Raw genomic sequence first — 13,719 nt, forward strand, 5'->3', positions numbered from 1 at the left:
GAGGAGTGCAATTAAAAAAACCCAAACAAACAAAACAAAACACGTAAGTTATTGTAATGAACACTACACCAGCTCATTCTGGCCTACCACATACCTACTACTTCAGTAATTCTGTACAGCCAATGACAAATCTGTGTGCATATAAGGAAAATAAACACAATGAAGTACCTAACGGAAAAAATTTTCCTCTCTTAACCTGATGGAATCCCTGTCCGCTGGTTAACCTACAGAAAGGAGTCTGTTTGATATATATGTAATATAGTTTTGTACAGTATGATTAACCCATGTTAAAACAGGAGATTTTCATTATCGATTTTACACTGCACCGAGAAAAAAGAATAATTTTAAAAAAAGAAAAGTCAATACACAGGGACCAAATTTTTCTAGTTTTAATGTTAAAAAAAATCAGTAAGAATTACATATCATTAGCACCTCAGAAGATCAGGCCTCTTATAGTGAGAAGACCCAAAAGGATGTTCAGTGCTATATTTCAAATACTCCTGTCTGAGATTTTTGGGTCTAAATTCCTGTCAAATATACTAAAAGCCAATTTAAGATCTTATTAAGAGAATAATGCAGACAGGAGGAATGCTTTTTAAAAAGAAAAGCACAGTGAGCAGTAGTTTAATGATGATACAGGAAGGTTGGCTATGAGAATCCTAACTTTTTAATATGTAATTTATCTTTAAAGCCTGAAAGAATACTGAAACATATAAACTCTGAGGTTATAATGTACAGTTTCTATTTTATTTCACTTCAGTCGTGAAAAACAATTACCTCATTCACTCCTACTCCTCTGGTCACAGAGCAAACCCCTCCAAAGTAACTTAAGCTGCTCCTTTTGTAATGAAATGTCACATTCCTTACAAATAAAAATAAAGAAAATATAACACTTTGACATTGGGCACCAAGAACTTATTGAAAGATCACACTTTCACACATACTATGATACACTGCATGCACATTAATCCTCATCTAACATCAAAAGCAAATGCAAGTTTACAAACAGAACACCGACATTGAAAGAGTTGATTAGATACAACTTTCGACAAAAATACTATTTTTATCTTGTAGAGTCAGAATCAGTCCCAATCCACAAACAAACCGAGCAGAGAAAGCTAGAATATCAGATTCCTAAGAAAATACAATGATAACATTTCCTTTGAAAAGATAAGAATGTATTCCAGTTTATAAACTGTCAAGAAGGAATTCTGTACTGAAATGTATCAGTGTTGAGAATTTTTTTAATTATGTTCTTAATCCAAACCAATTCAAATTCTAGCTTCAACTCCAAATGAAAAGACTGAGAAGTATACCTAAAGGGAAAGTAATTTAATACTGCTTTTTAACCCTGCCTCCTTTCATTTATGGTTAATCACTGGGGGGGGGGCATTTCTGAACAACTGATATACCACATGATAATTTTATTTAAATACTTTTTTTTTTTTTAAAAGAGCAGCCAAGCCCCATATAATTTAGTTAAGCTAATATAATCTGGAAGATATAAATTATTCTATAAAATGTCTATAAATGATTATGAATGATACTTATTTTAACTTCATAGGCATAATAATAAATCTACACAGCCTTGGGCATGCATAGCAAATGACCATAATCTTTGAAAATGAAATCCTTTTACAATAGCAGAATCAATGTCCCTTTTGTTTTTTTAAATGACAGGATACTTCAGACAGGTATATATTTATTTTTTCAGAACATTCTGACAGCCATCAGAACTTTCAAACCGCAGCTTAACTATGCTAAATGCTTAAAGCTAGATGCTTTACAATAGACAGAACCACAGTAAGGGCTGAGGTTGGCAGGCACTTCTGGAAATGGTCTAGTTAAACCCCATTGCTCCAAGGAGGCTCAGCTGGAGCAGGCTGCTCAGGGCCATGTTCCATTGGCTTTTGAACATCTCCAAGCATGGACACTCCACAGCCTCTCTGGGCAACCTGTTCCAGCATCTGACCACCTTCACAGTAAAAGGGATTTTTTTTCCCTATGTTTAAATGGAATTTCCTGTACTTCAGTTTGTGTTTGGTACCTGTCACTGTGCACCGCTGAGAAGAGTCTGTTTGCCCGCCAGCAAACTCTTCAGCAAGTGACACAATACATGCATAAAAGTAATTCAAGAGTGCACATCATCAGCACTTTGCATATCTTATGAAAAATGCAATTAGCATTGTGTTGCAATGCCTGTATTAAGGCAGCACAGCTATGACAGAGGCTGGAGGAAATTCTTCATCCCCTATTTTAATCTTCCTCTGCAGAAGATGAATGATAGGAGAATCACATGGAAGACATTTGTCACTCCATCCTCATAGTATGTCATGCTGCTGGGAGAAGGCTTAAGATCTTTATGCTGCACAGGGGAACACACTCTTCCTCCTCTTTGCTTACAATGCTGTGAAGTAAAAAAATACTGTTGCTCGAGGTTGATGTTGTGCCTAATGATGCAAGAGGAATTTCCCCTCAAAATGCATTGTGTCTCAGAAAACAACTCATTACAGCTCTAAAGGAGGAGACCTTCCATTAACAAATCAACACTGCGGCTACATGTGTGAATAAATATAGTAACTGGAATGCTCTTGTGGCAACACATAATACTGTCAGCTCTGCCCTCTCCTGCTCTTTACTGGGAAAGCAGGACACTAGACGCCTGATTAACTAAAGTAAGTGTCTTTAAGGGCTCATCAGAAGACACTTCAAATATGCGACACTGTCTCCAGGTTGCAAAGACATTAAAATTTCATTATAGATATATATCAACATGACCATGGTAGATACTACACTTATTAAAGACAGACTAATGTGTTAAAAAATAGATTAAGCTTCCTAAGGAAGGCAGATGTTGATTGATGTAGTGACTACCAAGCAAAAAAGTAAGCAAGAAGAGACAGGTAGATAAAAGCAGTAGACAGAAAAGTATATAAAACTGTAATAGTCTAAACCATTGTATAATGGTACATACGAGAGCAGGTGCACAGCATCAGCGTGCTGTTTGATGTAGTGCTGTCGATATTTGGAGAAATCATGAAGCATCTGCAGAGGGTCAGGGTGAATATTAATACGATCTCTCTCTGTCCAAGTTTCCACAGCAACAAGAACCACCCTGGTGTTCAGCTGTTCCTTGTATATCTGAGGGCAGAGACAGGACAGGCACAGGAGTAGAACACTGGGTCAAACATGCACAGTTAGCGAGTAAGAGTAAAGTGGAAAGACAAGAGGGATAAAGCAGGAGGGAAACATGGGAAACCGTTAGCTGGTAATGCCTTAGATTTCCTAAAAGTTAATATTGTGATCAACTTAAATTTTATGTTTTAGAGGACAAAAAAACCCTTGTTGCTCTTTTTTTGAGCTACTCCCTTTTCTTTAAAATTCTCATGTCAAATAATTTCACCACTGAGTTTGGCAGAAAACCTGTACAAAAATCAGCAAAAAAGAAATGTAAAGGTACACTGGGTGATCTCAAAGAAAAAGAAAAGGAAGATCTCAAAGACAAAGAATAGCCAAAGCCAATTCTTAAGTCAAGATTAAATAATTTCTCAGTTCTCCAATATATCCAAAATTTAATTCACATAATGCTTGATTTTTATTTACAGTATGATCACTTTATGCTACTCAAGTAATGTGAGAATTAAGAATATTAATTTTTCTATTAATTTTAACGTCACTGTAGCAATAGACAAGGAAATGACAATCAGGCCCTAATAATTACAAAACAGCTTTAAAATATCCATTTTAACTTCATGCATGATACTTGATTCTGAAATAAAACTGCTGCTCTCTCTACGTTCAGGTCTTAAAATGCCAAATTTTATTAACTAAGGTTATTCAGAACTGGCAGATCTACAAAAGATGCACTCCTTATCCGCAATAGAGAGTCTTACATGGGACACGAAGAACACTTACTGATCATACTTAGTTACGATCTAAAAGCACTGGATAATTAATCCATTGGCTGCCTAATGCATAAAATACACAAAAGGCAAGTTATTTGGTCACTTCCATGAGGCACCATATTAAATATATGCTTTTATTATCTTTTTTCCAAATTGTACCTACAATACACAACATGAATTGCAAATATCCTCCTGCAATTATGATCGATATTTATACTGAATAAACTAGCACTGACTAGCATGCCAGTCTTTTGTATCAAGGCAGCATTACCCTTACAAAAAAGTCAATGCATAATATTCAGCTTGGAAAAAAGGCAATAAATATAGGAGCAAGAGAGAGCAACCAGCTAAGCTCAATTTTATTCAAGAACTTTGAAAGAAAAAAGAATATTAATATGTTTCAATCTGAGGGAGACAGGCTGAAGACATACACAGAAAATGGTTAATGACATGAGAAAAATCAATAGAATTAAACCCTAAAAATTTTATATGGGTGGATCAATAAAGACTTTACTTGTGTTTGCTGAGGGGAAAACTCTATTTCCTGAAGCAAACAGGAAGGAAAGAATGGAAGAGGGGGCAGAGAACCTGGAAGCCAATATCCTTTTCCCAGCAATATATCAGTAAGAAATACAGCCCCCTCCCTATGAACACAAGGGAATAACAAGGTGGAAATTCCTGCTCCTTTTCATGCTTTGTTTAAAGAAAAGGCCATTAAGATGTCATTTTGCAAGATGTCTGAGGGGACTGAATTCTACACTGGAGAGAAGTTGAATGTTTCTGTATACACACATACAGCAAACAAAAATGGAAAAACAGAAGGAATAGTCAGAGAAAGGAAAGATAGATTAAATAACTTCTGTTAAAATGCAGAAGAAATACAAAGAAATAATGATCAGATGAGAAAAAAAATGAAGATGCCACCCTTTCTTTGGGAATGTCCAATATAAACTACAGAAATATTATTTCAATTAATTATATTTTTATCTGCTCTAGTAACTTTTCTTCAGACTACTGGCATTTTCAAACCATTACACAAAAATATTCCAAAACACTTCCAGTATTTCATGTATTATAAATATATTCACCTAAATTTTCAATATACATACAGTATACATAATACTTTATATGTAAGATATTAAGAATAAATACTGTATTGCTTCCTCAAAACTAAACAAACTGTTGACAATGATTTGCACTGAATCATATCACACAGTTCTATTGGTATCAATAACATCACACGGAAAGGGGACTTTGAGTCGGAATTTTGCTAGCCATTGTATTCATCACTACTAGAGAATCTATCCTGTTTTCACTACAAACACAGCTCTGAAATGTGTGTAGTCACTACAAGTATACCAAAAAGAGAAAAAAATGAAATTTTACCACAAATCTTACTTTTCGTTTATACATTCTATGTGAAATTGTTCTAAATTTAGTCACAGATACAAGTATGGTATCTGTGTCAGTGCCACCCATTTATAATGTACTACAATGGGATTTTGTTCGTTCTTAAGCTATAAATACAGATTTATAAAGGAAAATTTTTATTCATACTCTCTTTTTCTCCCAATAGATATGTGCATTCTTTGTGAACTATACCTGCAGCTTCAACCACTTGTGGTTAGATTTGTTTCACAAATCTAAACTCAATTGAATCTCATTCTTAAGCAGTGACAGATACTGAAAGCTTCTTCAAGTCTGAAATCCCCCCTGCCAAGGGCAAACTCTGGCAGTTGCAAGCTTTGAGAAAAATGCCAAGGATAACTTGGTAGTTTCTTACACATTCACCCCAGGCTACTATTCTGCAGAGGAACTGGAAACTAGTTTTAAAATGTAATTTTTATAGCTGCTCATTTTTTTTATCCTCGTATCTGCTAATGTTAACTTCTTAAATACAGTGCTAAACTAACAAAGTCAGTGATACAGTTTTCAGAAGAAACATTGATACTTACAGCATCTACAAGGTTTACCACAGACTTTGCAAAATTGTTTGTGTACGCATTTGAAGAACGGTGTTTTCTGAACTAAAAGGAGAAGAAAAAGTAGAACACAGTGAGAACTTAAATATTTATTACTAATTCTTTACTTTTACAGCAAGAAAGGAAAATTAATATTTTAAGAAAGAGTAAGGGAAAAACTCAAAAAGCTTTTCAGATCACAGCCTACATCTCATATTCAAGAATCCCTGGAAGATAAAGTAAGCCATGTATGCTAGACAGCCTTTCACAGCTATAAAAGGAGCATTTAGCCACAAGAAATATCCTATTTAGAATCAAGAGTTCAAATGTTCGAGACAAAATTACAGCTAGACATGAACATAAACATGAGCTCAAAATTGAGAGGATGCTGTACCCATTAAAACTGTGCTTAACCTGATGAGTTAAATATCAGACTGTACTAGCCACATTCCATGACTATAATTATGAGACATGAAGATGAAGCATTTACCACTTGTCCTGTTTACAGCTCTTTGCAAAGGCATCCTTTCTCTACTATAGCTCCAGACTTTTATGACAAGTAGCATTAGTTATACCAAAAGGCAAAAAGGAAGAGGGAATGCATGGTAAAAGTAAATACGTGTTTGAATGTGGAAAGAGTTAAGCTGAATATCTTAAGTTTAAACTTCAAATTTTTTCTATTTCTATAGACTTAGATGAGCTGTATTACAAGTTCTGCTTCCTAATTTCTGTGCATGTCATTACAATTGTTTCATGTCTTTCCTCATCCTGCCCCACAAGTTCCCTCTGTTCCAAGTCAAATTTTCCAAAGATGCTGCTATGGTATCTGAACATGAATCCATGACTTTCAAAATAAAATTATAAACCAAAATTGCATTACACAATATGATTTGCAGGCAGGAAAAATAAGTCTTCAAAATTTCACAGAAAAGGAACACAAAATTGCATAGAACAAAGAGGGTAAAAAGTCTTCATTAAAAAACCCTTACTAATTTCAACTACTGGTTAAAAGCAACAAATCTCATCACCTCATGAGCAAACATTATCAAGTTCCATGAAAGTGTCAGCTATTCCCACTCCAAAACACAGTACCCAAAAAGAGGCCTTGAAACAAGAGCGTCTGACTCTTCTCTGAGCAACTGAGTAGCTACTCTGATCAAATAAATTAGATGATTAACTACCTTCCCAAATCAGAATTACAAAACAGACAAAACCCCTGTTCTCCAGGATTATGCTTGGTGCAAAGGTGAAAGTAAAACTGGAAGACATATATGCTTTTAAAATTAAATAATCTGTTTCTTAAATTGAAAGTCAGAAGAGTGACACACACACACACTATATTATTAGATGACAAATTTTCCATCCCTTTAAAGTCCAGTTATTTTTGTATAAGCAATCTAGTTTTAGACGGATGAAATGTCATAGAGATAACAAAAAGTCCATCAAACTTAATGATGACACTCATTCATTTGACTGCAGGAAATAAATTTTTTACGTGTGCAGTTATTCACTGTTAAGTTCCACAATGCTTCAGCACATCCACAACAGGTTTTAATACACAAAGACCCTACAACATAGGTTTGCAGAGACTCCCTCCCCTATAACTATTCTCAAAACAAAGAACTTTCAGCTACAGTGCTAGTAGGCACTTAGGACGTACACTGAGAAGAGTATCCGTATCATGGGACTCTGCTCCCTAGGGAACCATGATACTAGAACAAAATAATGGGGAAGGGGGGAAAGGGTGGCTTTGGTTTTTTGTTTTGAGCCAATCCCGAACTTTCCCAGAAATGGAAAGGTAAAATAATATGGTTTGGAAAATGTTCTTGGTTTTCATGAAAGTATTCAAATGCCAAAATCAATAGCAATATACAACACAATGTGTTTAAACACAGCTCCTAAACAGAAATTAAGCCGACTAAGTCAGTAAAAAGTGCAACAACCTAATTACATTTAGCTGTGCCTTTAGTGTTACAGGAAAAGAAAATTTTGTGAAAATACGTAGTATTAACCACTTAACAACACAATGGCCAAAGAGGTTTAAGATAATTCTTCCAACACAGAACCTTGCTGCAGGAGAAATCTGCCCTCTACTGGTAAGCAGAAAACCTTAAAAGTACATTTAGTGAGCTCCTGGATTGGCAGGCTTTACTCGTAATTGCGAACACTTCCTTAAATATATCCATTTTATTCCTTGAAAAGAATTATTATCTGCTTCTGAGTCACTGACAACTCTGAAGCAAAAAATCTTGAATGCTTGCAAGTCTAAAGTTCTAACAAATAAAGCCTGAGAGGAGACAACAGTCAGCGTCTGTAACAAGTGTAGTGAACAGGATGGTTGTCCTTTAAGCATGTCTGTAATACAAGAGGCCACAGGAAACATAGAAATATTATCTCTTCATAAGGAACACCAACCACAGACCTCAAACAAGACAACAAAATGTCCCTAACTTCAGTTACTGTGCCCTACCCCTAAACAACTAACACGTGAGCACTCTTAGAATAGGTTCCTACCAGGTGGCTTTACAAGTGAAAACAGTTGAAGAAATTTCTGTCCTACTTTTTCCACCCATTCAAATTCCCCCTACATTGCTGAATTGACACAGATTAAATATAGGTTATTTTTGCCCAGACTATTTCTATGGTTTATTAAACAGATGAGGGAAGGTTGTATTATCTGTCTATTCAGCACTGGAACAAGTACAAAATACTGCATCCTGTTCTGATATCTGCTATTTCTGGCTCTTTAAAATCATCCTTCAGTGTTGACAGAAGAGCCCAACAACAACATAGAGCATTGGGAAAACATGCAGTAGAGTGAGAGATGCAAGGAGCTCTTACAGAAACTTAAAAGTTTATTTTACTTGCACATAAAATAAGCAGAAACTGCTTTATCAACAGAATTTGATTTAAAAAAAAGGTCTTGATCATACAGAAGCAAAGTCATACTAAGAGTTGACGATCCTTATTTGCCTCTTAGTCAATGAACAGCTGAGAAAGCTAAGCAAGACAAGGGCTCAGAACAAGGCACAATCAAGTTGTTTAGAGTAACTTGCTGTCAGTTGCAGTATATTCTTTGTTACTAGAAAACTTTTAAACCTACACTGAGTATTTTTCCATAACAGATACGCGCTAGTTAAAATGTAGTTTTTGGACTCAAATTTGTGATGCTTTTCAAAAAGGGTCTACAAAATCGTTGTTTAGGTTTATAAAACTTATTACTCCCCAGGCCCCTCTCTCCTGATTTTTCGTCAGGGTAACACACGGACACTTTGATAGCCTTACTTGGCATAATTAGTGAAAGCAGTAACATTTAAATAGCAAATGTCACTTGGTCTGATTTTTTCCAGTCATCCCTCAAGACAAAAAGGAAGAAAAAGTGGGCTTTTCCCCTCCCCCCTCCTTTTTTTTTTTTTTAAATCAAATGATAAACACTTTCTGAATCGAACAAACAACTTATCTTGCACTTCATTATGAATCCTGTTTATAAGCGTGGAATAGCCAGGAAGAACAATCAGATAGTTTTGTCTATATGCTTTGCTGCATTAAAATTTAAGTTAGTAAAACTAAACTCAAAGTAACAAGTTCTGACCTCTGTCTTTATTACTTTAAGGATAGGATGTAATTTTAGAATGTTTAGTGTGCTTGTTCTGGACATAAACGTTCTGTTGCTTTACTTTGTTGGTTATGGGCATATTAAATTATCCATTTGATACCAAAGTGTTTCAGACATATTTTGAATATATAATTGCTGTAGAAAATCTTAGGTAACATTAAGCATTATTAAGTATTACGGCCTATACTGTGTCTTACGGTACAAAGGTTAACAGCTGCTGATAAACAAAATATTTGACCTAAAAGTAGCTGATGCAGCACAGTGCTGTACATCAACCTACAAATTATAAACAAAAGGAAGATTACCACTGAATTGATATACTTACCATTTTATGGTCATTGACTATCATGAGCTCCAGATATTTCATTTCTTCAAAGATACCACGAGATACCTGATGGATTAAAGAAATTCTTTGAAAAATCATTAAGATGTAGGGATTTTCAAAAATAACTGCAGCTGATTTAATAGGATTAGCCATAAATATTATGTAGGGTGTGTAAACCTGTAAAAACTGGGTCAGACATTCAACTAGGGCTCCAGTAACTTAGTGAGTTATGATAGACACTGGCTGAGAATCTGAGTCACACCATTAAGAATCTTTAGAGTCTATTCTTTTTGGTTCAGCGCAGAAGCCACCACTGCTTCCCTCCTCTCTTATTTTCACAAAGGAGAAAAATCTCAAACACTAAAAACTCTTGGTCTACTGTACTATTCATCACAGATTTAATGAGGAAGGAAGTTACTGAAAACAGATGCACCCTCAAAAAATATGCTGTGGATTGTGCAACTCGGTGAAGAAACACAGATTAATCTTCTTTAACTCAGTTATTCCCCTAAGTGACACATATGCATGTGCAGATCATGAGAACTGTCCATTTCTGTTCTCTCAGTAACCCAGTTCTGGGTGTCCTCATTTGGATTTTTAATTTAATCATGCTATGTAACGAGCCAAATGAAAATAAAGTCAGATATCTACAAAGTAGCAAGACTTCCTTCCAAATTATTCTTTATCCTCAAACTGACTCAAAACTTAAAATTCTAAACTCATTTTCACTACTAAACTTCCATTCAATTGATGTATAGTATTGCTGTCACTTTAGAAAGTTTATCCACTCTTCTCCAAATAGAATATTTTTAAAGAAAAATCTTCTTGTTTTATCATTTCATAATTGTATTATGTGAGAATATTAAGCTACCAAAAAATATCTGTTTTCTAAAGCCTATGTACTCGCAACATTTAAAAAATAGGGAAATTAGTGGTTTTAGTTTTATAAATGGTCTTAACTCAGGGTCACACTTCTACTCACTGCTCTCTTTCTTCTCTTTCTCCTCAGCCACTGTAGTTCAGACAGAAAGGGCCATTCAGAACTAGATTCAGTCTCTGTACAAATTACAATTTAAGAATTTCATAGCATTATTTTAAACTACTTATGTACACTGTCCAAACCAAATGTAGATTAAGATCACCAAAATTAGAAGAATCTTTGCTATTGAAAAGTTCATTTTTTAAAATACACAAAATGTAAAATATCTCATATCAAAACTCAAGTAATTTAGAAATCTAAAGTTAGAATTCAAGCATGCAAGGGGAGGTAAAGATATTGTAACCTGGGCTTAGAATATATGTTTTCTTCCATCTCATGTCCTCAATAGCATTAATATCACTGATTAAATGATTTGCAGAAGAAAGGTCTTCATGGATGGAAATCTTTCAGCTGCTTTTTGACAACTCTAAATTCCATTGCAATAATTGTGAAAAAAGTCAGGTTAGTAGCTGTTTTTCAAGTTTTTCTAAATAATCAGCAATTTTATATAGAATGTTAGCCTAATATTAAAATTTTTCAAGTTATATATACAATTATTTCCAATATTGAAAAACTTGTAACATCAGCAAAAACATACCAAGGTCCTGCAACTGCTTGGAGGCTTGTGTTCCGTAAGTTCTTTGGATGATATGTGGCCTACTTTTACTTTCCTGATAAGAAAAATATGTGACATTTTCTTCTAATTAATAATGTCAAGTGAAAAGTGAGGCACTTCTTTCAGTATTTATAATTTTTATTGTTTTTCCATAAAATGCAAGCAACCATAGTACCAATTTGGCATAGTACTAATTTGAAGCAATCTGTTTGCAATCCTGAGCAAATCATGGAGCCTCTCTGCTTCAGCACATTTACTGGCCTACAAAACTGAAGTATCACAGATGTCTTTGAGATTACTTGAAAAAAGTCCTTTAAAAGCCTTAGTGTTCAAGAACACAGACCATTTATTCCAATAAATCAAACTGGAGAGTATATATCTAGTTGAAATCTTCCTCCCACAGATGAAAAGCAACTATTACTATTTATGACAAAAATGTATCTTTCTAATTGTAGCAAAACGGAAGAAACTAATCAATACGCTATCTTTAAGAGGATTATTTCACCCTGTTTTATTGGTGTCTACAACACTTGAAAAGGAGAAGACTTTTAATGCATATTTTCTTTAGAAGTCTGACATGCCCCAAATTATCACATTTTGGTATCTGCTCTAGAAAACAACTATCTTTTCTTCTGTAACACCTCCTCTGCAGAGCCTGCCAAAACAAGTAATTCTTTTCAAAGGGTAGGATGCTACTGTTCCGTAACTTCCATAAGAAATACATAACACATCAAAGGAAAATACTGCATATTTTTTCTGGGTTTTTCCTGGGAGGGAAAAAGAAAAAAAAGTTTTATATAGTATCTACTGTAGTTAAGATTAATCAAGTTGAATAAACTACATGACGAAGGCTGTGTCCAAGATATTTATCTCGTGTAGTACAATCAAAAAATGAGCCTCTGAAAGCTCTCTGTAGCTGTATTATTTTGCATCAGTAGTTTTGAGAAAAATATTGATCTCATCTGTCTTCTTATCATTTAGAATTCCACTTGAATCCTCAACAGAGTTGGCAGATGGTATCTCACTTTTATAACTAGAATTTTTGCTCTACTTCCAAGTTTTACTGAAATATCACACTGAGAGAGAGAGATCCTGGTTTCCTTTGTCCACCCAAGCAAGAAAACAGTTTAGTCAAATTCTCCTCTGCCTACTATATGGATACCATTGTATAAATATAATCTCCATGAATTTACTGTATCTGTGCTGTCAGTTTTCAGCCTTAGAACATTTATGAATATGTGCTACATCAAAATGCATTACATAGCTTAACACATGGCATGTAATATTGTTCCTGAGGAGACTGAGAAATCTTTTTGGATGTAATATTTTCCCGTGTCTCTATAGTTTCATTTACAGCCCAATAATTGACCATCAAAATGATACTGATTCCTCTGAATGTTGATCCAGTTTCTTTGAAAACGTCAGGAGTCAAAGATTTTGCAGATCTTTCTTTGGACTGTACGTTCAGCTTTACAGTCACTAAAACATATCAGTTCTGCAGCACAACATTATTTATCATATACTGGTAAGTACTAGAGCAAGACAAGCTTGAGAGCTGTGATACAGCATCTGGAATATATCCTACAGACGAAGCGGGACACAAACCTTAAGAATTCTGTCTCAATGTTGCAGAATCATTTCACTGAAAATCACTCAAATCTTTGAACCATTCAAGAGGTAGAAATCTACCTGGTTTTACTACTGTCTACGAAATTGAGTCAGTTCTATTAACAGCTAAAGTTTTAGGAACAGCTGTATTATTATACTTAACATGAAGTACAAAAATAGTAATAGTAAGCAAGATATTTGCATAAATGCAGTCCTACATGCTGATCCAGCATAGTCATATATTTGAATACGCTGGATCAGAATCATTTAAGCTATACAATGATCACTGACTTAACACATATAAAGTGTAAGATACCTACATACAATTATCTACTTCATTAAGCTCTTTGTGGAAACATGGTAGGTCAAGAGCAATCTGATCCAACTATTTAGAGAGGGATGAATAAATGACTTCCAGAGAACCCTTCTATGAATTTATAAATCCTTTAGTTCAAGTACTAGAGCAAATTGATAAACACTTTTTGACAGTCTATAACCATTTGCTATGCAGTCTTATTAGTCTACTCCCAACATCTAAATGATCAACAATAACTAGGAAAAGAAAGATTAAAGAAAAGCAGAAAAAAATCTTAGGTAATTCATACTTACACATTTCTTGCCTTAAATAAATTCCAAACAAGTGTTCTAAAACACTTTTGGTTTTCATATGAATGCATGAGAGAGGTCACTAATTTATTGATTTATTCTA

The 13,719-nt window shown here is 34.6% G+C and overlaps 1 protein-coding gene across 2 annotated transcripts in view; it reads right to left on the reverse strand.

The window, feature by feature from the left end:
- The window catches only part of ADAM23 (ADAM metallopeptidase domain 23), a 78,839-nt gene that overhangs the window by 33,082 nt on the left and 32,038 nt on the right, over positions 1 to 13,719 (reverse strand). For both annotated transcript variants that reach the window (XM_050899897.1, XM_050899896.1), the window contains exons 7-12: positions 11,385 to 11,457; positions 10,790 to 10,863; positions 9,808 to 9,873; positions 5,861 to 5,932; positions 2,975 to 3,141; positions 778 to 862 (exon numbers count right to left, since the gene is read on the reverse strand). In XM_050899897.1, the coding sequence (XP_050755854.1) occupies positions 778 to 862; positions 2,975 to 3,141; positions 5,861 to 5,932; positions 9,808 to 9,873; positions 10,790 to 10,863; positions 11,385 to 11,457 (537 nt within the window). The remainder of the gene's footprint in view (positions 1 to 777; positions 863 to 2,974; positions 3,142 to 5,860; positions 5,933 to 9,807; positions 9,874 to 10,789; positions 10,864 to 11,384; positions 11,458 to 13,719) is intronic.

This window comes from Gymnogyps californianus, chromosome 7 (assembly GCF_018139145.2).
Source record: "Gymnogyps californianus isolate 813 chromosome 7, ASM1813914v2, whole genome shotgun sequence".
NCBI lineage: Eukaryota > Metazoa > Chordata > Aves > Accipitriformes > Cathartidae > Gymnogyps > Gymnogyps californianus.